This window comes from Chiloscyllium punctatum, chromosome 8, assembly GCF_047496795.1.
Source record: "Chiloscyllium punctatum isolate Juve2018m chromosome 8, sChiPun1.3, whole genome shotgun sequence".
In the NCBI taxonomy this organism is placed as follows: Eukaryota; Metazoa; Chordata; class Chondrichthyes; order Orectolobiformes; family Hemiscylliidae; genus Chiloscyllium; species Chiloscyllium punctatum.
Window position 1 is genome coordinate 77,584,023 of NC_092746.1, and position 26,639 is coordinate 77,610,661.

General features: G+C 44.2%; 1 protein-coding gene across 6 annotated transcripts in view; it reads left to right on the forward strand.

Annotated features, from left to right (window-relative positions):
* Window positions 1-26,639, forward strand: part of adam22 (ADAM metallopeptidase domain 22) — a 391,455-nt gene that overhangs the window by 141,554 nt on the left and 223,262 nt on the right. For all 6 annotated transcript variants that reach the window (XM_072575862.1, XM_072575864.1, XM_072575865.1 and 3 more), the window contains exon 5: window positions 19,504-19,586. In XM_072575862.1, the coding sequence (XP_072431963.1) occupies window positions 19,504-19,586 (83 nt within the window). The remainder of the gene's footprint in view (window positions 1-19,503; window positions 19,587-26,639) is intronic.

Here is a 26,639-nt window from a genome sequence, read left to right on the forward strand (position 1 = left end):
ATGAGGCAGTGCTGAATGTAAGACCAGCTCGGTGTATGAGGCAGTGCTGAGTGTAAGACCAGCTCGGTGTATGCGACAGTGCTGAGTGTGAGATCAACTCGTTGTATGAGGCAGTGCTGAGTGTAAGACCAGCTCAGTGTATGGGGCAGTACTGAGTGTGAGATCAGCTCGGTGTATGGGGCAGTGCTGAGTGTGAGACCAGCTCGGTGAATGGGGCAGTACTGAACGTGAGATCAGCTTGGTGTATGGGGCAGTGTTGAATGTAAGACCAGCTCGGTGTATGAGGCAGTGCTGAATGTAAGACCAGCTCGGTGTATGAGGCAGTGCTGAGTGTAAGACCAGCTCGGTGTATGGGGCAGTGCTGAGTGTAAGACCAGCTCAGTGAATGGGGTAGTGCTGAGTGTGAGACCAGCTCGGTGTATGGGACAGGGTTGAATGTAAGACCAGTTCAGTGAAAGGGGCAGTGTTGAGTGTAAGATCAGCTCGGTGTATGGGACAGTGCTGAGTGTATGACCAACTCGGTGTATGGGACAGTGCTGAGTATGAGACCAGCTCGGTGTATGGGGCAGTGCTGAGTGTAAGACCAGCTCGGTATATGGGGCAGTGCTGAGTGTAAGACCAGCTCAGTGTAATGGGCAGTGCTGAGTGTAAGACCAGCTCGGTACATGGGGCAGTTCTGAGTGTGAGACCAGCTCGGTATATGGGGCAGTGCTGAGTACAAGACCAGCTCCGTGTATGGGATAGTGCTGAGTTTAAGACCAGCTCGGTATATGGGGCAGTGCTGAGTGTGAGACGAGCTCAGTGTATGATGCAGTGATGTGTGTCAGACGATCTCGTTGTATGGGACCGTGCTGAGTGTATGACCAGCTCAGTGTATGGGACACTGCTGAGTATGAGACCAGCTCGGTGTAAGATGCAGTGTTGAGTGTGAGAGCAGCTTGGTGTATGGGGCAGTTCTGAGTGTAAGACCAGCTCAGTGTATGGGACAGTGCTGAGTGTGAGACCAGCTCGGTGAATGGGGCAGTGCTCAGTGTGAGACCAGCTCGGTGTATGAGGCAGTGCTGAGTGTAAGACCAGCTCAGTGTATGAGGCAGTGCTGAGTGTGAGACCAGCTCGGTGTATGGGACAGTGCTGAGTGTGAGACCAGCTCGGTGAATGGGGCAGTGCTCAGTGTAAGACCAGCTCGGTGTATGCGACAGTGCTGAGTGTGAGACCAGCTCGGTGAATTGGGCCAGTACTGAGCGTGAGATCATCTTGGTGTATGGGGCAATGCTGAGTGTGAGACCAGCTCGGTGTATGAGACAGTGCTGAGTGTGAGATCAGCTTGGTATATGGGGCAGTGCTGAGTGTGAGACCAGCTCGGTGTACGGAGTAGTGCTGAGTGTAAGACCAGCTCGGTGAATGGGTCAGCGCTGAGTGTAAGACCAGCTCGATGTATGAGGCTGTGCTGAGTGTAAGACCCGTTCGGTTTATGAGGCAGTGCTGAGTGTGAGACCAGCTCGGTGAATGGGGCAGTGCTCAGTGTAAGACCAGCTCGGTGTATGCGACAGTGCTGAGTGTGAGACCAGCTCGGTGAATTGGGCCAGTACTGAGCGTGAGATCATCTTGGTGTATGGGGCAATGCTGAGTGTGAGACCAGCTCGGTGTATGAGACAGTGCTGAGTGTGAGATCAGCTTGGTATATGGGGCAGTGCTGAGTGTGAGACCAGCTCGGTGTACGGAGTAGTGCTGAGTGTAAGACCAGCTCGGTGAATGGGTCAGCGCTGAGTGTAAGACCAGCTCGATGTATGAGGCTGTGCTGAGTGTAAGACCCGTTCGGTTTATGAGGCAGTGCTGAGTGTGAGACCAGCTCGGTGAATGGGGTAGTGCTGAGTGTAAGACCAGCTCGGTGAATGGGGCAGTGCTGAGTTTAAGACCAGCTCAGTGTACGGAGTAGTGCTGAGTGTAAGACTAGCTTGGTGTATGGGGCAGTGCTGTGTGTGAGACCAGCTCAATGTATGAGGCAGTGCTGAGTGTGAGAGCAGCTCGGTGTATGAGGCAGTGCTGAATGTAAGATCAGTTCAGTGAAAGGGGCAATGTTGAGTTTAAGACCAGCTCAGTGTATGGTGCACTGCTGAATGTGAGACCAGCTTGGTGTATGAGACAGTGCTGAGTGTAAGATCAGCTCGATGTATGGGACAGTGCTGAGTGTATGACCAACTCGGCGTATGAGGCTGTGCTGAGTGTAAGACCAGCTCGGTGAATGGGGCAGTGCTCAGTGTAAGACCAGCTCAGTGTATGGAGTAGTGCTGAGTATAAGAACAGTTTGGTGTATGGGGCAGTGCTCAGTGTGAGACCAGCTCGGTGTATGAGGCTGTTCTGAGCTTAAGACCAGCTCGGTGTATGAGGCAGTGCTTAGTTTAAGACCAGCTCGGTGTATGAGGCTGTTCTGAGCTTAAGACCAGCTCGGTGTATGGGGCAGTGCTGAGTGTGAGACCAGCTCAGTGTTTGAGGCAGTGCTGAGTGTGAGAGCAGCTTGGTGTATGAGGCAGTGCTGAGTTTAGGACCAGCTTGATGTATGGGCCAGTGTTGAGTGTAAGACCAGCTTGCTGTATGGGGCAGTGCTGAGTGTGAGACCAGCTCGGTGTATGCGACAGTGCTGAGTGTGAGACCAGCTCGGTATATGGGGCAGTGCTGAGTGTGAGACCAGCTCGGTATATGGGGCAGTGCTGAGTGTAAGACCAGCTCGGTGTATGGGGTAGTGCTGAGTGTTAGACCAGCTTGCTGTACGGGGTAGTGCTGAGTGTAAGACTGGCTCGGTGTATGAGTCTGTGCTGAGCATAAGACCTGCTCGGTGTATGGGGCAGTGCTGAGTGTGAGACCAGCTCAGTGTATTAGGCATGCTGAATGTGAGAGCAGCTCGGTGTATGAGGCAGTGCTGAGTGTAAGACCAGCCCGGTGTATGGGGCAGTGCTGAGTGTGAGACCAGCTCAGTGTATGGGCCAGTGCCGAGTGTATGACCAGCTCAGTGTATGCGAAAGTGCTGAGTGTTAGACCAACTCGGTGTATGGGGCAGCGCTGAGTGTAAGACCAGCTCAATGTATGGGGCACTGCTGAGTGTGAGACCAGTTCGGTGTATGGGGCAGTGCTGAGTGTGAGACCAGCTTAGTGTATGAGGCAGTGCTGAGTGTAAGGCCAGCTCAGTGTATGAGGCTGTGCTGAGTGTAAGACCAACTCGGTGTATGGGGCAGTGCTGAGTGTGAGACCAGCTCGGTGAATGGGGCAGTGCTGAGTGTGAGACCAGCTCGGTGTATGGGGCAGTGCTGAGTGTGAGACCAGCTTGGTGTATGGGGCAGTGCTGAGTGTGAGACCAGTTCGGTGTATGGGGCAGTGCTGAGTGTGAGACCAGCTTAGTGTATGAGGCAGTGCTGAGTGTAAGACCAGCTCGGTGTATGAGGCTGTGCTGAGTGTAAGACCAGCTTGGTGTATGGGGCAGTGCTGAGTGTGAGACCAGCTCGGTGAATGGGGCAGTGCTGAGTGTGAGACCAGCTCGGTGTATGGGGTAGTGCTGAGTGTGAGACCAGCTTGGTGTATGGGCCAGTGCCGAGTGTATGACCAGCTTGGTTAATGGGGCAGTGCTGAGTGTAAGACCAGCTCGGTGTATGAGGCAGTGCTGAGTGTGCGACCAGCTCGGCGTATGAGGCAGTGCTGAGTGTGAGACCAGCTCGGTGAATGGGGCAGTGCTGAGTGTGAGACCAGCTCGGTGACTGGGGCAGTGCTGAGTGTGAGACCAGCTTGGTGAATGGGGCAGTGCTCAGTGTGAGACCAGCTCGGTGTATGAGGCAGTGCTGAGTGTGAGACCAGCTCGGTGAATGGGTCAGTGCTGAGTGTGAGACCAGCTCGGTGTATGAGACAGTGCTGAGTGTGAGACCAACTCGGTGAATGGGGCAATGCTGAGTGTAAGACCAGCTCGGTGGAAGGGGCAGTGCTGAGTGTAAGACCAGCTCGGTGGAAGGGGCAGTGCTGAGTGTTAGACCAGCTCGGTGAATGGGACAGCGCTGTATTTGAGACCAGCTCGGTGATGGGGCAGTGCTGAGTGTGAGTGCTGAGTGTGAGACCAGCTCGGTGAATGGGGCAGTGCTGAGTGTGAGACCAGCTCGATGAATGGGGCAGTTACGATTGTAAGACCAGCTCGGTGTATGAGACAGTGCTGAGTGTATGACCAGCTTGGCGAATGGGGCAGTGCTGAGTTTAAGACCAACTCAGTGTATGCTGCAGTGCTGAGTGTGAGACCAGCTCGGTGAATGGGGCAGTGCTGAGTGTGAGTGCTGAGTGTGAGACCAGCTCGGTGACTGGGGCAGTGCTGAGTGTGAGACCAGCTTGGTGAATGGGGCAGTGCTCAGTGTGAGACCAGCTCGGTGTATGAGGCAGTGCTGAGTGTGAGACCAGCTCGGTGAATATGTCAGTGCTGAGTGTATGACCAGCTTGGCGAATGGGGCAGTGCTGAGTTTAAGACCAACTCAGTGTATGCTGCAGTGCTGAGTGTTTGACCAGCTCGGTGTATGGGGCAGTGCTGAGTGTGAGACCAGCTCGGTGTATGGGGCAGTGCTGAGTGTGAGACCAGCTTGGTGTATGGGCCAGTGCCGAGTGTATGACCAGCTTGGTTAATGGGGCAGTGCTGAGTGTGCGACCAGCTCGGCGTATGAGGCAGTGCTGAGTGTGAGACCAGCTCGGTGAATGGGGCAGTGCTGAGTGTGAGACCAGCTCGGTGTATGGGGCAGTGCTGAGTGTGAGACCAGCTCGGTGAATGGGGCAGTTCTGAGTGTGAGACCAGCTCGGTGAATGGGGCAGTGCTCAGTGTGAGACCAGTTCGGTGTATGAGACAGTGCTGAGTGTGAGACCAGCTCGGTGAATGGGGCAATGCTGAGTGTAAGACCAGCTCGGTGGAAGGGGCAGTGCTGAGTGTTAGACCAGCTCGGTGTATGGGGCAGTGCTGAGTGTGAGACCAGTTTGGTGAATGGGGCAGTTCTGAGTGTGAGACCAGCTCGGTGAATGGGACAGCGCTGTATTTGAGACCAGCTCGGTGATGGGGCAGTGCTGAGTGTGAGTGCTGAGTGTGAGACCAGCTCGGTGAATGGGGCAGTGCTGAGTGTGAGACCAGCTCGGTGAATATGTCAGTGCTGAGTGTATGACCAGCTTGGCGAATGGGGCAGTGCTGAGTTTAAGACCAACTCAGTGTATGCTGCAGTGCTGAGTGTTTGACCAGCTCGGTGTATGGGGCAGTGCTGAGTGTGAGACCAGCTCGGTGTATGGGGCAGTGCTGAGTGTGAGACCAGCTTGGTGTATGGGCCAGTGCCGAGTGTATGACCAGCTTGGTTAATGGGGCAGTGCTGTGTGTAAGACCAGCTCGGTGTATGAGGCAGTGCTGAGTGTGCGACCAGCTCGGCGTATGAGGCAGTGCTGAGTGTGAGACCAGCTCGGTGAATGGGGCAGTGCTGAGTGTGAGACCAGCTCGGTGTATGGGGCAGTGCTGAGTGTGAGACCAGCTCGGTGAATGGGGCAGTTCTGAGTGTGAGACCAGCTCGGTGAATGGGACAGCGCTGTGTTTGAGACCACCTCGGTGATGGGGCAGTGCTGAGTGTGAGTGCTGAGTGTGAGACCAGCTCGGTGAATGGGGCAGTGCCGAGTGTATGACCAGCTTGGTTAATGGGGCAGTGCTAAGTGTAAGACCAGCTCGGTGTATGAGGCAGTGCTGAGTGTGCGACCAGCTCGGCGTACGAGGCAGTGCTGAGTGTGAGACCAGCTCGGTGAATGGGTCAGTGCTGAGTGTGAGACCAGCTCGGTGTATGGGGCAGTGCTGAGTGTGAGACCAGCTCGTGAATGCGGCAGTTCTGAGTGTGAGACCAGCTCGGTGAATGGGACAGCGCTGTGTTTGAGACCAGCTCGGTGATGGGGCAGTGCTGAGTGTGAGTGCTGAGTGTGAGACCAGCTCGGTGAATGGGGCAGTGCTGAGTGTGAGACCAGCTTGGTGAATGGGGTAGTGCTCAGTGTGAGACCAGCTCGGTGTATGAGACAGTGCTGAGGGTGAGACCAGCTCGGTGAATGGGTCAGTGCTGAGTGTGAGACCAGCTTGGTGAATGGGGCAGTGCTGAGTGTGAGACCAGCTCGGTGAATGGGGCAGTGCTGAGTGTGAGACCAGCTTGGTGAATGGGGCAGTGCTCAGTGTGAGACCAGCTCGGTGTATGAGACAGTGCTGAGTGTGAGACCAGCTCGGTGAATGGGGCAGTGCTGAGTGTATGACCAGCTTGGCGAATGGGGCAGTGCTGAGTTTAAGACCAACTCAGTGTATGCTGCAGTGCTGAGTGTTTGACCAGCTCGGTGTATGGGGCAATGCTGAGTGTATGGAATGAGCTGCCAGAGGAAGTGGTGGGGGCTGGTACAATTCCAACATTTAAGCGGCATTTGGATAGGTATATGAATAGGAACGGTTTGGCGGGATATGGGCCGGGTGCTGACAGGTGGGACTAGATTGGGTTGGGATATCTGGTCAGCATGGACAGGTTGGACTGAAGGGTCTGTTTCCACGCTGTACATCTCCGTGACTCTGACTAATGTATTGGTAATTGGTCACTTTCTTATTCCCCTCTCTCTTTTTTAAAATTCAATCACCATACATGTTTTTTGCTGACTAAGCTGACATTTATTGCTCCTCCCTCATTGGGTTAAGTCACCTATATTGTTGTCAGCCTGGAGTCACATGCAGGCCTGCCTGGGTAAGGATATTAGTGAACCAGATGGATTTTTCCATGCTTTGGGAACTCCACACTGGAAGAAAAGTGAACAGAGCTTCGTGGGAAATTTAAGTGTTTTCCCAGGCCCTTGCTTATCAAAGTTTAGATTAGAGTGGTGCTGGAAAAGCACAGCAGGTCAGGTAGCATCCGAAGATGCTGCCTGACCTACTGTGCTTTTCCAGCATCACTCTAATCTAAACTCTGGATTCCAGCATCTGCAGTCCTCACTTTTGCCTTGCTTATCAAAGTGATTCCCATAAACCACCCTACTCCATTGGGATCACAAGCCTTTTTCTCAGTTCAAGGATCGAATTCCACACCCTGTACCAACCTCAGTGGAAAATATGCCCATAGTTTAGCAGCACCAAGCAATGTACCTTCAGCTACGATGCCCTGCAAATTTTTGTTTTATTCATTCATGGCTACCATTTATGGCCACCATTTATCACCAATTGATGTTCAGAGGGACCCATAGCTCCCTGAAAGTGGCCATGCAAATAGATAGGGTGGTAAAGAAGGCATATGGCATGCTTGCCTTTATTGGATGGGGAGTTGAGTACAAGAGTCAGGATTTCATGTTGCAGCTTTATAAGACTTTGATTAGAATATTGCATTCAATTCTGGTCACCATGTTGCAGAAAAGATGCAAAGACTTTGGAGAGGGTGCAGAAGAGGTCTACCAGGATGCTGCCTGGATTAGACGGTATGAACTCTAAGGAGAGGCTAGAAAAACTCAGTAGTGGGTATAAGCTATATGGAGAAGCTCGAAAAACTCAGGTTGTTTTCTCTGGAGTGGTGGAGGATGAAGCGAGACTTGATAGATGTCTATAAAATTATGAGATGCGTAAACAGGGTTGATAGTCAGAATCTTTTTTCCCAGAGATGAAATGTCTAAAATTAGGGGGCATGCATTAAAGTTGAGACAGGGAAAGTTCAAAGGAGATGTGAGGAGCAAGTTTTTTATGCAGAGTGATAGGAATGTGTAACGAGCTGCTGTGGTGGAGGTAGATACGATAGAACATTTAAGAGACTTTTAGGTAAGTATATGAATATGCAAGGAATGGAGGGACATGGACCAAGGGCAGGCAGAAGGGATTAGTTTCATTTGGCATCATGTTCAGCACAACATTGTGCGCCGAATGACCCATTCCTGTGCTGTACTGTTCTATGTTCTATTTTCAGTTGCTAATTCCCCATGATGAGGTGATGGTGGACTGGCTTCTTGAACCACTAATGTTTATTTGGTGTCGGTAATACCATTAGGGAGAGATTTCCAGGATTATGACCCAGAGACACTGAAGGAACAGCAATATATATTTCCAAGTCAGGATGGTGAGTAGCTTACTGAGAAACTTGCTGTTGGTGGTGTTCCCATGTATCCGCTGCCCTTGTCCTTCCAGATTACAGTGATCATAGGTATGGCAAGTTCTGTCTTAGGAACCACGATAAATTTCTACAGTGCACTTATTTAATAGTACACGCTGCTGCTACTATGTGACAGAGGTTGATGGAGTGAGTACTTATGTATGTGGTGCTAGCCAGATGAGCTACTTTCTCTCTGGTGTCAGTCTCCTTGAATGTTATTGGAGGTGTACACATCCAGGCAAGTATTCCATCACACTCCTCACCTGTGCCTTGTAGATGATGGACAGGCTTTGGTATATCAGGAGGACTCCAGACACTACCTGGGTCTCTAGATTAATAGTCTCGTGATAATACCACTATGCCATCACCTCCCCAAGTGGAAGATAGATCACTGGAAGTATTTAAAGAAGAAGTAGGTAGATGTTTGAAATATTGAGGAGCTGAAGGCTCTGAAAAGTTGGAAGGATGTTGTGAAACTTGAAAGGGTTCAGAAAAGGTTTACAAGGATGTTGCCAAGGTTGGAGGATTTGAGATATAGGGAGAGATTAAATGGGCTGGGGCTGTTTTTCTCTGGACCATTGGAGACTGAGGGGGTGACCTTATAGAGATTTATAAAATCATGAGGGGCATAGATAGGGTAAATAGACAAGGTATTTTCCCTGGGGTGGGGGAGTCCAGAAGGAGAGGGCATAGGTTAGGGTGAGAGGGGAAAGATTTAAAAGAGACCTAAGGGGCAACATTTTCACACAGAAGGTAGTGTGTGTGTGGAATGGGCTACCAGAGGAAGTGGTGGAGGCTAGTACAATTACAAAATTTAAAAGACATCTGGATGGGTATATGAATCGAAAGGGTTTGGAGGGATGCTGACAAGTGGGACTAGATTAGGTTGGGATATCTGGTCAGCATGAACGGGTTGGACTGAAGGGTCTGTTTCCATGCTGCACATCTCTATGACTCTATGATTCTAAAAGAGGAATTAAGGCCAGGGCAGATCAACCATGATTCTGTTAAGAGAATGGTGGGACAGGCTTGAGAGGCTGAATGTTCTACTTCTGTTACTGTTTCTCATGTTCTTGTCAAATGCATCATTCCCCATTGTGAGGCATTTATGGGAAGCTCAGTACTCAACATTGCAGTGATAGCTGAAGCAGGAATATAGATTCTAAATCAGTCAGGGCATCAAAGGTCAGGGAAAAGGCAGGATAGTGGGCATGAGGAATGTTGGATCAGCCATGATCCTATTAAATGGCGGAATAGTCTTGAGGGGCCAAATGACCTACTCCCGTTCCCATTTCTTATGGTTTTAGAATGCTTGAGGATAATTTGCCAACCAATGTGTACGTTTCTGTAGGTGACAAGCTTTGTCCAGCTGACTTGCTGCAAGTAAAGACAGTTATTCTGTGTAACTGTTACGTTTAGTACTTGAGGTCAGCTGACCTCTCTGAAATGCTTCCTTTCAGTAAACAAAGAGGGCTGCCAGAACATTTCAGAGGTACGGAAATGTGTCCCACCAAGAATACCATGCAAAAACGTAGTGTAACTATAATTTAAAAAAAAAATCAGAAGCTATTTAAGAGTTCCCTCAAAACTTGCCTTATATTCAAAGCACTTACAGCAAATCTAGCAATGGTCCTGAGTTATAGACGATGCTCCTTTAAATAATTTTGTGGTAAATATAGAAAATTATGATGTTCATGCATGAAGTGCATGCAAGCACTTGTTATAGTGTAAGTTTCAGAACTTTTATAACTGTTTATGGATTGAAAGAGTGAGCCAAACGTCTGTCTGGAATAAAAGGTTAAGGGACAAGGATAAACAGTTATTCAGAGATTGAAAGCAATTAGCCATATCTCGGAGAAGAAGGAGTTGAAATTATGTAAACAAAACTGTTTTAACAATGTTCTGAGGAAGTATCACTGAACCCGAGATGTTAACTCTGATTTCTCTCCACAGATGCTGCCAGACTTGCTGAGCTTTTCCAGAAATTTGTGTTTTTGTTTTAGATTTCCAGTATCTGCAGTTCTTTTGAGTTTTTTTTCTGTTTTAACAACAGCTTGATAACTGGCTGCCTTATACCACAAGGGTAAATGATTGCCCTGCAGAAGAATTTAAGGTGTTAATAACAGGCAGTGTTTCAAACAGACAAGCCTATGCCAAGTGTAACAAGGAATAGGGAAGCTACTTCTGATAAGAAAGCAAGCTGCAGACTTGACAGCTCCATAGGAGTGGTCAGTATTTGAGATAAGAATCTGAAGGATCATCAATAATGTCACACCATAAATGTAAAAGAAAAAAGTAGTATAAGAATTCAACTCCAGGAATGTTCAGCAGCAGAACTTCAAAGAATAACACTGCACTAGGATTGAACCTTGACATCCAGAGACAGGCAGTGTTCGTTGGAATCATAGCTACATTCCACTGTTAATCGGGTAATAGCCAAGTTAGGGTGTGAAGCTTAACTTGCTTATTTGAAGAGTCTTATTTTGGTTGCTACATCTAATAAGGTTTAAATAATTGCTTCAGGATTTGATTGTAAGTAGCCAAATTCTTAGTAAGTAACCAAATTAAAGGTAGTTTGTGGTAATTTACCCACAACTCACTTAAACTAATTTAAAGTGTGAGGCTTAAGTTCACCTTGATAAAGTATTACCGTAAGGTTGTCACTTCCAATTCACTGTATATTACTTCCCAGCACACATGGCTGGGGAATTGGCCCTTTAGTATGTAAAATGTAAGGTGATGCATAGCAGAACATGAACACTGATGTTTTTGCCCTCAACAGATGTACGTCCATTGAAAAATATGGAAACAACAGATTGGGTGTGCTAATTGGCCATTTGCTGAGAATCTCATTATGGGAAGAGGTGACTTGAAAGAATATTTAATTAATTTTTAGAAAGATTCAAATGACATAAATCATGCAGTGTAGCTGTTTATCAAATTAAGCTGTGGCCATAATGCTACATTGCAGATGTGACTGGAATGAGGAGATTCTGTTTCCTAATTTGTGGTTACCATCAAAGGCGGGTGATCCATCAACGTATTCAAAAAATTTGGTTAAATATCCATTTAGTAAAGGACTGAAATCCGTAAAACTATTTATAGAAGCATCAGTGATTCAATAATATATGAAATGCTATGGCTGTACTTCGGGGGGAATTATGAGATTATGTATAGTTGAAGAATTTTAGTTGTAATATTGTTTTGATTTACTGCACTATTGCAAAGATCATCTGACTGAAGCAAAAAAATTTTTTTAAATGTTGTATTATAGCAATTTTACTTGCATAATTTGACTCATCGTGGAAACTTAAATGAGTTGAAGGGAAGGTACAGACTGAAGAAAACATACAGTTGATCTTTTGTAGTACTTGAATATTGAATAATGCTGAAAAATATACATGTTGTCAAAGTTTTTTGTCTTATACTCATTAAAACATTGCAAGTACAGGTTGACACTACTTTATCCGAAATCCAAAAAGCTCCAAAATTAAAGGTATTTTTCCTAAACTTTTTTCTCAATAAGCATGTTGTTTGGCATGCAAACAGTTAACTCAACTCCACACCCACTCAACCCACGTCACTCAGGCATGACGTAGCGGTGTGGCCCAGCATTGGCCGGCGTCAATTCTGTCTCAGTGCTTATAGTAATCACAAGTGCATCTGCTCTTCAGTAATTTTTAAAAATTTTACTATGAAAATGTCATTTAATCCTTTATCTGAAAAATTCTGAAATCCAAAGGATAGCTAGTCCTGAGGGGTTTGGATAAAGGATTGTCTACCTGTAAAACCAATTTAAATGGAACAACATTTCTATATTGCATGAGAAGTGTATGTTGATTGGTTGACAAGTGGATTCTGCTGGTTGGATATACCATCAGAGACAATGTAGCAGTGAGAAGATGACTGACAGCTAATTGCCAAGCTTTGTTTAAATTCAAATCTGCAAGGTTGATGCTAACTTGGTAATAAACCAGTGAATGGCTGTCATCTATTTTATTCAGTTGAAACAGGCACAGTGTGTATACAAGATCTTTCTGTCTGCAAAGAACAGGGTCCCTTGTTTTAAAATATGTAACCTTCAGTACACACATGTACACCATGTTGTGAGCCAATTTTCAATCTGAAATTGGTTGCCAGCATAATTCTTAGTACAGTTGTGATTAATGAGCAAATGTTGGCCGATCATGGAATTATATATAATGAGCATTGTTTAGAGTTTTGCAAGGTGCTCATAAGGTGTAGTTATTACTTTTCCTGTTGGGAACAGTTGAAGAGACAATGCTGCTTGGTATGCTCTGCTGGTCTCTGCAACATAGGGCCTATATACCAGCGTAGACATTTCTATATCACCTTACTCATTTGTGTGGCAGGCAGATGTATTTTTCAGTTGACGATAGCATCCCGTTAGTGGTAAGCACCACTTCTGTTGGTCCAGGATATTCCTTTGGCTATTCACAAAAGGCAAGGTGACATGGGGCAATTGGCCTTTGACCAGCATTTTACGTGTGACCATATTCAATCTGTATGCATTGCATATGGGCGAAGAAGATTGCAGATGAAGTATAGCTGCAATTTCCAACTGCATGCTTCATGGTTATGTCCTTCAATGTCCTGGTGCCCACCAGATGTGGATCCTTGCATTTTCACCGATCACATTGACGCTGATTCTGCATACCATTGTTGTAACCATTTTACAGTTGTATTTAACTTCCAGAGAACTTTAGGTGATGTCATGGAATGCAACGCATGATGAACACGGTCTGTATTGAACTTCATCTGGTTGTCAGGTAACCCCACCTCTGAGCTTTCATATCTCCTTTATCCTTGTTCAACCTCAGCAGCTCATTTTCACCCATTGGCCTCTGACCTTCATGTGGAGGTCCCCATGTTGAATTTTGCCTCCAGTTATCCTTGTTGCCCTTTGAATTTGAATTCCAACATTGCTCCTTAATCATGCCCACCTCCTCCTTTACACAACTCCTTTGGAGGTCACAGTGGCTGTCAATGCCAAACTGTCTCACCCCACCAATGTAGCCAATGATGCCCTCTGATGCTGTTCTGCATTATCCCCATACACCTTGAATTTTCTGCCTGTCACTGTCCTTGTCTCCACCATCATAAATGCTGCCACCCCAGCCTTGACTCTCCCAAACCTTTTGGCAGTGATCCTCAACTGCCCTATATGCTCCTCTGACCCCCACTTCATGTCCTCATGATCAACGGATGGCAGAACCCAGGTCTGACTGCTACTTTTGTAACTCTCTGACTGATGATATATAATTCCACTGACTGCTGCTGTGCTGATCCTACAGGACAGACCATTACCTGCCCTGGCCTCTAACAGGAAGGATCCTTTAACCATGAGCGCTTTATGCTGATGACTGAAAGCAGCCAAGGCCATGGTTGTGTGTGGACTGTGCACCTGACAGATGGTATTGAGACCCTCTGGCCCCCAACCCACTTTCCAACATGGCCATTTAGTTGAAGAAACATGCATTGTATCTGCTGCACAGACAGCTGACTCACACTGTAGGTGTTAGATTGATGTCTCAGTAAGCCATACAACAATCTGTTCCCTTCCCCACACAGATCCCTACTGACAGCCAGCCTATCTGCGTCTGCATGAAAGAGCATGTCAGAACAGTAGAATTAATAGCAAAAAGCTGAAGTGCCAACACACTAACATGCATGGCAAAGTAATGCAAAACATGGATGCATTGAGCATGTAGATAGGCACTAAGTGAGCGAGCAGTAAGACAGCAAGCACCCTCAGCTGGTGCACAATGTGAGATGGCTGCTTGTCTCTGCACACAGTGTTCCTGCTACAACCTTTCAATGCTTATTGCTAGTGCAAGTGGATTAGTAAGGTGTTCTGATGGTTGTGAGGGGATGGTAAATGTCAGGATGTTAATGCACATGGATGAAGGGTGCATGGGACTCATGGCCATTGCTTGTGGCTGAAGATGCTATTTGATGCTGAGTAACATAGCGGCTTCTTGTAGCCAGCAGTGAGCTGATGTTATCAGTCACCTGCTCTGATGTTTGCATTGGAAACTCTGGGTTTGGTGTGCCTGGTAAGGCAGGAAGCTGAATACTAATGAGGTGAGTTGTAGCGGTAATAGGCTTTATGAAGCAGTAATTCCCCTTAATTGACAATTTGCTGCTTCCTTGCTCACCATTGGCAAATGCATAAAAGGTGCAGCTCCTGACATCAAAATGGCCCTCATTGGACTTATTGGCTGACGCTGCCACAGATTTTGCCATTAGCCCACATAGCTCAGAATCCTTTCAGATACCACCTACAGCGTCCTTCATTAGATGTGATTCTGCAATTGGATAGCATTTGTTAAATAATCTTGATTGTTCCAGTACCCTTACACTGTGACACACTTGTACATATTTTAAAATAGCTCCCTGTTCTTTGCAGATAGAAAGATGGTATACATACAGTGCGCTTGTTTCAATGGAACAAAATAGGTGACAGCAATTCAAAAAAGGTAAAATTAGTTAAATTTAAATGAAACTGCAAGCTAACTGCCAGCTATCATCCAACTTATGCATTCTTTACAACATTGCCTGTACCAATCAGCATCCACTTACTAGTCAATTAGCATACTCTTCTATTATAGTTTAAAAATGCTGTTCCACTCGTACTGGGATTATTATGAACCGTTCTAATGAGTGCAAGTTGAAGTATTTTGACAAAATGTGCCTTTTTTCACCAGTACTCAAGTTGATCATTTTTTGTTTCATATTTCTGTTAATCATGAATTCATTACAGAAGACATAAACTATAAATGCTTCTGGTGGTCATTTAGAATTTAGGTACCATCTTATAGTCAGTGGATTATTTTAATTAATTTGTGGAACGTGATTGTCAATGGCGAAGCAACCATTTATTGCCTACCTCTATCTGTCCTTGAGAAACTTAAATTGGTTAACACATCCAATTGAATAATTTCTAGACCTCAGAAATATGTTCATAAACATTCTTAGTACTGTGATGTTTGAAATCAATTTCTGGAATTTCACAGCTAATGTTTGAAGCGTAAGAAGTATAATTCTTAAACCTGTGCATATATTCAGTTTCATGTCGATATTATGGAATAGTCTGAATTGTTTCCATTTTTAACAATCTTCAGCGCTTCCTTTATTAAATGAAAGTGGTTTAAACTTACAGGACAATCAGTAAATAAAGTAAATGACTTGAATATGTAATATCTTTTCCTGCAACTACTAGAAAATCAGTCCTTTTGAAATGCTAAAAAAAAGTTGGCATAAGTATTTCCACCTCAGAATAGCTGATTATTATACATGTTAAACTGTGATTTAGATTAGTTTAGGTACTGTAGCTATAACCCAAATAACTGGGTAATCCAAGATGGAGGACAGGAAAAAATTCTGGCTGTAACAGGCTACTCCTTTTTTGAGGTATTTGAGTTGTTGCAGGTGATTTCCTCGAATTCCAGGAGCAGCAATTACTGTTTTATACGGTGTTGCATTGTTTTGGAACTTAGGAGAAAAAAAAAGTCAAACAACGCCACTTTTAAAAGGGAGAGGAACAGATAAAGGCAGCATATGGTGAGGTCTGTGCAGGAGAAAGAGAGAGAGAAAGAAACCCACACTGCTAACTGACACAGCAATGGAACCTGTGCAGTTATTGCCTTTGCTGTTGAATTCATGTATTGCTGGACATCGGAGTGCGTCTGGGAAAATTAACAAACAGCAAAATTCACAACAAATCTTGGAGGAACCTATTTGGGAGAGATCACTGTACAGAGACAGATAAGTGAATAGTTTTGAATGTGGCCTTGGGGCCTTGCCCTAAGTCTGCAATAGCGAATAGAGTGGGTTATTTCTTGATTATATGTTTTATTGAGATGATTAAACATAAAAATATAAGTCATAAGTATTAACTGGAGTATGGGAGAAGGATTCACATTTTTGGGGTAGAAGTGACCTGTACAAGAAGGACTGATTGCGCCTAAATCAGAAGGAGACTAATATCCTGGCAGGGAAGTTTGCTAGAGCTCCTCGGGAGATTTTAAACTCATAAGGTGGGGTGGGGGTGTGGAGGGGGAGGGTGGGGGTGGGATCCAGGGTGATAGTGAGGAAAGAGATCAATCTGAGACTGATACAGTTGAGAAAAGAAGCGAGCCAAACAGTCAGGGCAGGCAGGGACAAAGCAGAGAACGAGGTAGGGCTGATACGTTAACTAACAGGCAAGGTAGATGAACTCAGGGCATGGTTAGGAACATGGGACTGGGATATCATAGCAATTACAGAAACATGGCTCAGGGATGAACAGGACTGACAGCTTAATTTTCTAGGCTACAAATGCTACAGAAAGGGAGGCAAGAGAGGAGGGGGAGTGGTGTTTTCAATAAGGGATAGCATTACAACTGCACTCAGGGAGGATATTCCTGGAAATACATCCAGGGAAGTTATTTGGGTTGAACTGAGAAATAAGAAATGGATGATCACCTTATTGGGATTGTCTTATAGACCCCATAATAGTCAGAGGAAAATTGAGAAACAAATTTGTAAGGAGATCTAAGTTATCTGTAAGAATAATAGGGTGATTATGGTAGGGGATTTTAAGTTTCCAAACATAAACTGGGACTGCCATAGTGTTAAGGGTTTAGATGGAATGGGATTTATTAGGCATGTACAAGAAAATGTTCTGATTCAGTATGTGGATGGACCTACCAGAGAAGGTGCAAAACTTGACCAACTCTCGGGAATTAAGGCAGGGCAGGTGACTGAGGGGTCAGTAGAGGAGCACTTTGGGGTCAGCGACCATAATTTTATTCGTTTTTAAATAGTGATGGAAAAGGACAGACCAGATCTAACAGTTGAAATTCTAAATTGGAGGAAGGCCAATTTTGAGGGTGTCAGGCAAGAACTTTCAAAAGCTGAGTGGGTGCAGATGTTCGCGAGTAAAGGGACGGCTGGAAAATGGGAAGCCTTCACAAATGAGATAACGAAGTGTAGACAATATATTCCTGTCAGGGTGAAAGGAGAGGCTGGTAGGTATAGGGAATGCTGGATGACTAAAGAATTTGAGGTTTTGGTTAAGAAAATGGAAGAAGCATATGTCAGGTATAGACAGGATAGATTAGATCGAGTGAATCTTGAGAAGAGTATAAAGGCAGTAGGAGTATACTGAAGAGGGAAATCAGGAGGGCAAAAAGGGGACATGAGATAGCTTTGGCAAATAGAGTTAAGGAGAATCCAAAAGGTTAATACAAATACATTAAGGACAAAAGGGTAACTAGGGAGAGAATAGGGCCCCTCAAAGATCACCAAGGCAACCTTTGTGTGGAGCCTCAGGAGATGGGGGCAATACTAAATGAGTATTTTGCATCAGTGTTTACTGTGGAATAGGACATGGCCGATAAATAATGTGGAGAAAGAGATGGTGACATCTTGAAAAATGTCCATATTACAGAGGAGGAAGTGCTGAATGTCTTGAAACGCATAAAAGTGGATAAATCCTCAGGACCTGATCAGGTGTAGATATAGATTAGAGTGGTGCTGGAAACGCACAACGTGTCAGGCAGCTTTCGAGCAGCAGGACAATCGATGTTTCAGGCAGGAGCCCTTCATCAGGAATGAAGGGCTCCTGTCCGAAACGTCGATTTTCCTGCTCCTCAATGCTACCTGACCTGCTGTGCGTTACCAGCCCCACTCTAATCTTGACACTGATCTCCAGCAGCTGCAGTCCTCACTTTTGCCTAGTTGATTTTAACCTTACTGCAAATCATCTTGCAAGGATGCCCACCTGATCAGGTGTATCTTAGAACTCTGAGGGAAGCTAGGAAAGTGATTGCTGGGCCTCATACTGAGATATTTGTATCATCAATAGTCACAGGTGAGGTGCCGGAAGACTGGAGGTTGGCTAACGTGGTGCCAATATTTAAGAAAGATGGTAAGGACAAGCCAGGGAACTATAGACCAGTGAGTCTGATGTTGGTAATGGGCAAGTTAGTTGGAGGGAATCCTGAGGGACAGGATGTACATGTATTTAGAAAAGCGAGAACTGATAGTCAACATGGCTTTGTGACTGGAAAATCATGCCTCACAAACTTGACTGAGTTTTTTGAAGAAGTAACAAAGAAGATTGATGAGGGCAGAGCGGTAGACATGATCTATATGGACTGGGAGACTGGTTAGCAAGGTTAGATCTCCTGGAATACAGAGAGAACTAGCCATTTGGATACAGAACTGGCTGAAAGGTAGAAGACAGAGGGTGGTGGTAGAGGGGTGTTTTTCAGACTGGCGGCCTGTATCCAGTGGAGTGCCACAAGGATCAGTGCTGGGTCCACTACTTTTTGTCATTTACATAAATGATTTGGATGTGAGCATAAGAGATATAGTTGGTAAGTTTGCAGATGACACCAAAATTGGAGGTGTGGTGGACAGCAAAGAGGGTTACTTCGGATTACAGTGGGATCTTGATTAGATGAACGAATGGTCTGAGGAGTGGCAGATGGAGTTTAAATTAGATACATACAAAGTGCTGCATTTTGGGAAAGCAAATCTTAGCAGGACTTGTACACTTAATAGTAAGGTTGCTGAAGTGTTGCTGAACAAAGAGACTTTGGAGTGTAGGTTTATTGCTCCTTGAAATTAGAGTTGCAGGTAGATGGAATAGTGAAGAAGGTGTTTGGTATGCTTTCCTTTATTGGCCAGAGTATTGAGTACAGGAGTTGGGAGGTCATGTTGCGGCTGTACAGGACATTGGTTAGGCCACTGTTGAAATATTGCATGCAATTCTGGTCTCCTTCCTATCGGAAGGATGTTGAAAGCATTCAGAAAAGATTTACAAGAATGTTGCCAGGGTTAGAGGATTTGAGCTATAGGGAGGGGTTGACTAGGCTGGGGCTGTTTTCCTTGGAGCGTCAGAGGCTGAGGGGTGACCTTTTTGAGGTTTATAAAATCATGAGGGGCATGGATAGGATAAATAGACAAAGTCTTCCCTGAGTGGGGGAGTCCTGAACTAGAGTGAGAGGGGAAAGATATAACACAGATCTAAGGGGCAACTTCTTCACGCAGTGTGTGATATGTGTGTGGAATGAGCTGCCAGAGGAAGTGGTGGAGGCTGGTACGATTGCAACATGTGAAAAGCGTCTGGGTGAGTGTATGAATAGGAAGGGTTTGAAGGGATATGGCCAGGTGCTGGCAGGTGGGACTAGATTGGGTTGGGATATCTGGTCGGCATGGATGAGTTGGACCGAAGGGTCTGTTTCCGTGCTGTACATCTCTATGACTGTATACCTAATGTCAATTCTGACGATTTCCAGTGAAATCTCCAAAAATACATGGTATGATGCATAGTGACACTGATTTGTTTTAATTACAGGTTGGCGAACACTGTTATTACCATGGCAAAATCCAAGGAAATCCAAAATCCTCTGTGGCCATTTCAACATGTTATGGACTACAGTAAGTGGCAAATGATTTAGAAATTTCACATTGAATGTTGTTTTGAATTGCTTTGTTCTGGCTTCATCCTGGAATCTGTAGACATTATAACATGGAATCAGCCGGGTTTTGGGGTCTGTGGGGGTATCATTTATAAAATACGTTGCGTATATTGGGTACGGTGGCTCAGTGCTTAGCACTGCTGCCTCACAGCACTAGGCAATCAGGTTCAATTCTCCCCACAGGCCACTGTCTGAGTGGACTTTGCGCATTCTCCGTGTCACTGTGGGTTTCCTCCCACAGTGCAAAGATATGCAAGTTAGGTGGATTAGCCATGGAAAATACAGGGTGACGGGTAGGAGGGTGGGGGTGGCTGTGGGTGACATGCATTTTGGAAGATTGGTGTAGACTCGATACGCTGAAGAGCCAGCCACTTGGAATTCTATATCAAGACTTTATGCATTGTACAATGCTTGTGAGGAATGGGAGCGGGTGGCACGGTGGCACAGTGGTTAGCACTGCTGCCTCACAGCGCCAGAGACCCGGGTTCAATTCCCACCTCGGGCGACTGACTGTGTGGAGTTTGCACGTTCTCCCCGTGTCTGCGTGGGTTTCCTCCGGGTGCTCCGGTTTCCTCCCACAGTCCAAAGATGTGCAGGGTCAGGTGAATTGGCCATGCTAAATTGCCCGTAGTGTTAGGTAAGGGGTAAATGTAGGGGAATGGGTGGGCTGCGCTTCGGCGGGTCGGTGTGGACTTGTTGGGCCGAAGGGCCTGTTTCCACACTGTAAGTCTAATCTAATTCTACTTTGTTGAATTGAGAGGCTGGGGTTAAAGTTATTTGATCTTATCCTTGCTTCTATCTTCCTTCAGTATTTACATGGGTGTGGGATAAAATTTTGATGCTACTCAACTTACATAGATACCCTGGAGAAGGCAGTGGATATTTCTAGGGGAAAAAAAAGAGCCAAGGATAGTTACTTTCTAATTTCACAGGAAGTTTTCCTGAATGAAGCAAGCTTATCAAAATTTCAGGTAAACATAATAATTTAGTTCCCCATCTTTCAGAGTCATGAATGTTGTAAGAATGGATAATAATTTTAAAAGCATATCAATCGCTGTTGCTTGTGTCCACGTCGAAATGCTGAGAGATCTGTGAACATTTTGGAGACATTATTCTAATCACTCTGTCTTATGAAGAATGATATCAATTTCCCTTTACATCTTGTATGAAATACACTTCAAAGTGAGATGGTAAGTTGCACATTTACAAAAAAGGTAACTCAGCAGAATTTTGTTTGGTTTACTGTAGTTTGAACTCAGCAAGCAGGAGATGTAGGGAAAAATGATAGCATGCAAATTTGAAAATTCAGAAGTTCTCTTTTTTTAACAAACATTGACCAAAAATATGTCTGTCTCATTTTATAGGAGATACACAGTGAACATTGATAAAACTTTTAAAAAACTCATTGCACTGCAATACACAAGCAGCATTGTTCTTGTAAATCACACATTACAAAGATTCATTGTAAAAGTTCATAAATTTAAAAATAACTCTTATTGCATGGGATTTATATTTAGGACATAACCACTAAGATCATAAACAATGAAAGTGCTCTGTCTCGGGTAAATCACTGACACACACTTGCTGAGTGTGCCCAATGCATACTTGAAGACATCACTTGGAGTGCAACTGATATCCCATTCAAAGATCTCTGAGCTAACAATGCCACTGTCCAGTCTGCGCTACACAGTGTTTCATAGATCTAATGGATGTCCGTGTACAGTTTGTGCATCCATGTACCATGATGTTGCAATGTTGCACATAGCCATGGAGAAGCGTGTCAGTGCAGTGATGATCACCCTGTGCCACCATATCTAAAATTACATGAGGATCCACCTAGGGGAGAGTATTTGCACTGTTACCTCATAAGATGTGAAGTTGGTTCTTCTTCCTCATGCACCTGAGGGCCTATAGTGGTAGGAGGATAGGATGCCCTTGGTTGGACATCTGCACATGCTGCAGACACAAGAAGTGATGGTGAGAGGGGGCCGAGGAAAGTAGAAACCTCTACAGCATTGAAACTGTCCAGTGTCACTCAATGTGCAACACACAACAGAAGATGTAAAGTCCTCAACAATTGAAGCTTTGGTTTCATCAGGCCTTGTAGCCTTCACTCCCATTATCATGTTTATCTGCAATGCATCAGAAAATAACAAGGGCCCAGTACCAATGCTGCATTCTAACACTTGACACAGGCTTCCAGTCACCATCTGCTTCCTGCCACTCAGCCAATTTGGATCCAGTTCCCCAAACTGCCCTGCAACCCATAGATTCTAAGTTTCTTAACCAGTCTCCCACATGACACCTTGTCAAAAGCCTTACTGAATTCACGTTGACTACATCAACTGCACTAGCCTGATCTACACATCTAGATACGCTTTGAAAAATTCAATCAAGTTTATTAGACACGATCATCCCTTGACAATGCCATGCTGACTGTTCTTGGTTAATCCTTGTCTCTCCAAATGGAGTTTAATTCTATTTCTCAGAATGTTTTCCAAAATCTTCCCTGCCACTGATGGTAGACTCATAGGCTTACAGTGTCCAACCCCCATTTTTATATAATGGTACGACATTTGCTATCCTCCAGTATCTCTCACCTTTCTGTTGGTCTAGAGTCACATGTAGGCCAGGTAAGAATGGCAGCTTTCCTTCCCTAGAGATTCTTAGTGAGTCAGATTTTTTTTAAACAACACTTGATGATTGTTTCCATGGTCACCAATACTGAGACTAGCTTAATATTCCAGATTTATTCACTGAATATAAATTTTTCCAGCAGCTATGATGGGATTTGAATCCTTGGCCCAAAGGCATTAGCCTTGGCCTCTGGATTGCTAATCCATTGATGTTACAATGACACCCCAGTCTCCTTCCACCCCAGTCTCTAGGCCTATGACTGCCTTGAGTCATCAAACCTCCCCTTGGATCAATGGAAAGCTTCAGGACAACCAGCATCCTCAGTGTCACCATCTGTGTGAGTTCTGCACTTGACTTGACCCACTTTCTTCACATTCCTACTGGCTCTAATTGGACAGAAAACAAATCTTCATACCAGTCAAAGGCTCACCTGAAAACTTATCTGGATCTTGCCTCCATGGTGAAATCTCAAGATTCCAAGACTTATTGAGGTTTCTTTTTCCAGCTGCTGTGAAAGTAATGAAACCTGGCAATCGCAATTATTTGTTTTATGTTTAGATGTTTTGTTCTAATTTAGCTTCTGCTAATTAAGGTTTACCTTGGTCTACTATGATATTTGTAATTTTAATCATTTTCTGTAGTTAATTTTTTTCAATTAACAGTCAAAACGAATGAATTTACTATCTGCAATTATGAATTGTAGTCTTAACTTTCTGTTTTCAATTTTTCCTAAGTGCAGTATGCTAGACAGCAAAGCTTGATAAATTGTTTGGGAGAAACTACTGAACACATCATTGTGAGGGAGAAGAATTAACATGAGTAGCTTACAGTTATTAACACAAGCACTTCACAAAACTTGGCACTTCAACCACATATGTTAATTCAGCTCCTTCACACTCTGGTACAATGACTTGCTTAAGACAGTTCACTAAATGATGTAATCAGCAGTCATTCTTCCAATAAAGGGGGATTGAGTCAGTGCCACAGTGAGTAGGGAGAGCAGGTGTACAACTGGTCCAGTGAGAGGAGGAGGAGGTTTTGCAACAAGTTCCTAGAAATATGACATTTATCACGCTTCTGTGTATAGTGAGCTTAAGAATGAAATTGTGACTATATTTTAAACAGTTTGGTGCCCCCCAAAGAAAAGTGAATGCTTTGACTAAGATAATGAAAATCATTTTTTAAGATAGGATCTTTAAGGGTCTGCAGGATCAAATTGATACCATCAGGTTTGCTGTCCTGCTGGTCAGTGAACATTTAGATCCAAGACTCCATTCAAATGCTGTAACTGGATTCCACTTTCATCATATGAGCTATTGTGTACACTCATATCACTCTTGTTCTGTATCCATTACAAGAACATACATGACAAAGCATATAGGGCAGGTCTGCAATAATAAAGAGTTGGAAGGAATTCTAACTCCAAATGCAGCTTGTAGATTCTTCTTTTAGTTGCACATCTGAGAAGACTTCTACTTGTTACTTTAAAGCTGATGTTTTGGGCAAAGTCTGTGGACTTGCAAAGCCAAGAAACTAAATCCTTCTTGTTTGACAAGTCATGCGAGTAACTTTATGAGCTGCAATTCTGGGGTAAGCTTCTGATTTCAGTAACCATGTGATTTGCATACTTGCATACACATTGCATGTGGGCACATCTTCTTCCATAGGCTCATTCAATTCATAATTTAGTCTTCATTTTCAAGTATAAATTCCTTTGGCATGTTTGGTTTACACCTGAAATTAAAGTGCTCTCTGCCTCAAAAACTTTACATCAAAATAGTGTTGGAAATTTAAGTCAAACCTTTTTTCAGAATGTCAAAACTACAGAAACCCACAATGATGGCTTCCTTTTTCCCACTGTCCATAGGCCTTTAAATTCCATGCATGAATAATCACCACAGTTTGATTTACTCATTTCATCTTGTTTGTGTCCTACGAACTACTGCATGGTGGGATTGATTTCAACATGCAAAGAAGAGGATAATTATGTAAGTTATCACTGGATCTTAGAGATGTGTGTTCTACCCTTTAGTCAGACTGAATGGCATGTCATTCTACAATCCTGTGATAAAGAGCAACAGAATGGATTGCAAAAGGAAACAATTACAGACCTTTGCTATCTTACCTTGTTAATGCAAATTTAATAGAAAACAACATTTCTGATGTTGTTTTTCACTATGGTCTTTAATGATTTTCGAATTGATCCAAGTGATTTCGATTAAAAACTATATTAATTCAGTTTAGAATGAGGGATTTTTGATGTGGAGATTAAATTCAAGCACTTTGTACACAAACAAATTCTACATCATTTTGCATAATCGTTTTGTTATTATTTATTATATTATTTTGCTTATCATTTACACACTATTTCTGTGTGTCTCAGCATGGTTTCAGAACCATGAAATGGTAGGAATCTATATTGCATTTCAGAATAAGCTTATTCAGAATAGTACTAGTAGCAATAAATGATTAACTTTTCTGAAATAGAGCTTCAAAGTACAAATTATTTGGATAACACTGGTAGAAAGCTCGGGTGGATTACTTCAATACTATGGATGTAGAAGACTAGCCTGAAGTATGAGGAGGATACTAACTAAGTTTATGGATGACATGAAGATTGGCTGGATGATCACTAGTGAAGAAGAAGAACTTAGGTTACAAGAGGATATAAACAGATTGGTCAGATGGATAGATCAGTGACAGAATTTAATCCTGATAACTGTGAAGTAATGTACTTTGGAGGACGTAAGGGAGTACTCAATGAATAGCAGGACACCAGGAAGCTCAGAGGAACAAAGGGATCTTGCAGTACTTGTCTACAGATCCCTGAAACCAACAGAGCAGGCTAACAGGGTAGTTAAGAAGGAATGAGAAAGTGAGGACTGCAGATGCAAGAGATCAGAGTCAAAAAGTGTGGTGCTGTAAAAGCACAGCCAGTCAGGCAACATCCGAGGAACAGGAAAATCGACGATGCGAGCATAACCTCTTCATCAGGAATCCTGATGAAGAGCTTATGCTCAAAACATTGACTCTCCTGCTCATTGGATGATGCCTGACCAGCTGTGCTTTTCCAGCATCACACTTCTTGACTCCACTTAAGAAGGAATATGGGACATTTGCCTTTATCAGTCATAGCTGAGATTATAAGAGCAGGGAGGTTATATTGGAACAGTACAGGATTTAGATTAGGCTACAGCTAGAGTACTGTGTGCAGTTCTGGTCACCCCACTATAGGAAGAATGTGATTGCGTTGGAGGGCGTGCAGAGGAGAATCACCAGGATGTTGCCTGGGGTGCAGCATCTTAGCTATGAAGAGAGACTGGATAAGCTCGGATTATTTTCTTTGGAGCAAAGAAAGTTGAGGGGGGGGGGGACCAGATGGAGGTCATAAGATTATGAGAAATAAAAGAGAAAACTCTGAAGGAAAGGGTAGATAGAAAGAACCTGTTTGCCTCAGTTGGAGGATTAATAACAAGGTGCCATAATTTTAAAGTGAAAGGCAGGAGGTTTAGAGGGGATTCGAGGCAAAGCTTTTTCACTAAGAGGATGGTGGGGTCTGGAATGCCCTGCCTCTCTAAGTGAGGTCAGAAGCTTCACAATGTTTAGAAAGTGTTTGAATCAAGTGTCATAATATTCAATGCTATGGGCCTAATGCAGGAAAGTGACAGCAGTGTAGGTAGTGGTGTATTTTTGCTGATACAGACAATGTACTGTATGATTTGATGATTCTATGACTTAAATTTCTGATCGGGACATTAAAAATGTTGTTTCTGATTTTTCATCGAAATAGATTGTACAACTTGAGTTATGTGCTTGCAATTTTTGCATGGTTTCCTTCTGCCATAGGTGCTTGGAAAAATCCCTGGTACATTTTAACTTAATCCAGAACCACAGTTTTGATATTATGGTTTGTTAACTTTTGAACATATAAAATGAATCTAACAGGACAATACTACAGAAGATACAGTGCAGAATTTTAACTCTGAAGGCAAAACTCATGCACTTTTTTCAGATTTGGGAGTACTTGTCATAATTTTAAGTAACTGACAAGATTTTGGGTGCAAAATGCAGTGCAGGTGGGTTAACCCTATGTAACAGGTTAGCTGGAAAGGAGGTAGGAGTGAAAGTAATTGGTAACACTTTCAAGGCATTGGCATAGGAATGATGGGCCAAATGGTCTTATTCTAAAATTCCAAGTAAAGTTTAAATGAAATTTCTAGTCTTTTAAAAACCCCTGCAGCTCTGCAATAATTAAAACTTGTTGTGCTGTATTGCTGTGCTTAACAGCCAAAGGAGTGGTTCCGTAGCTATTTAGAATGTGATCCGGCCTCAAAATTGATATTTTTAATCAATGTGTTACAGAACCTCTTGGGCA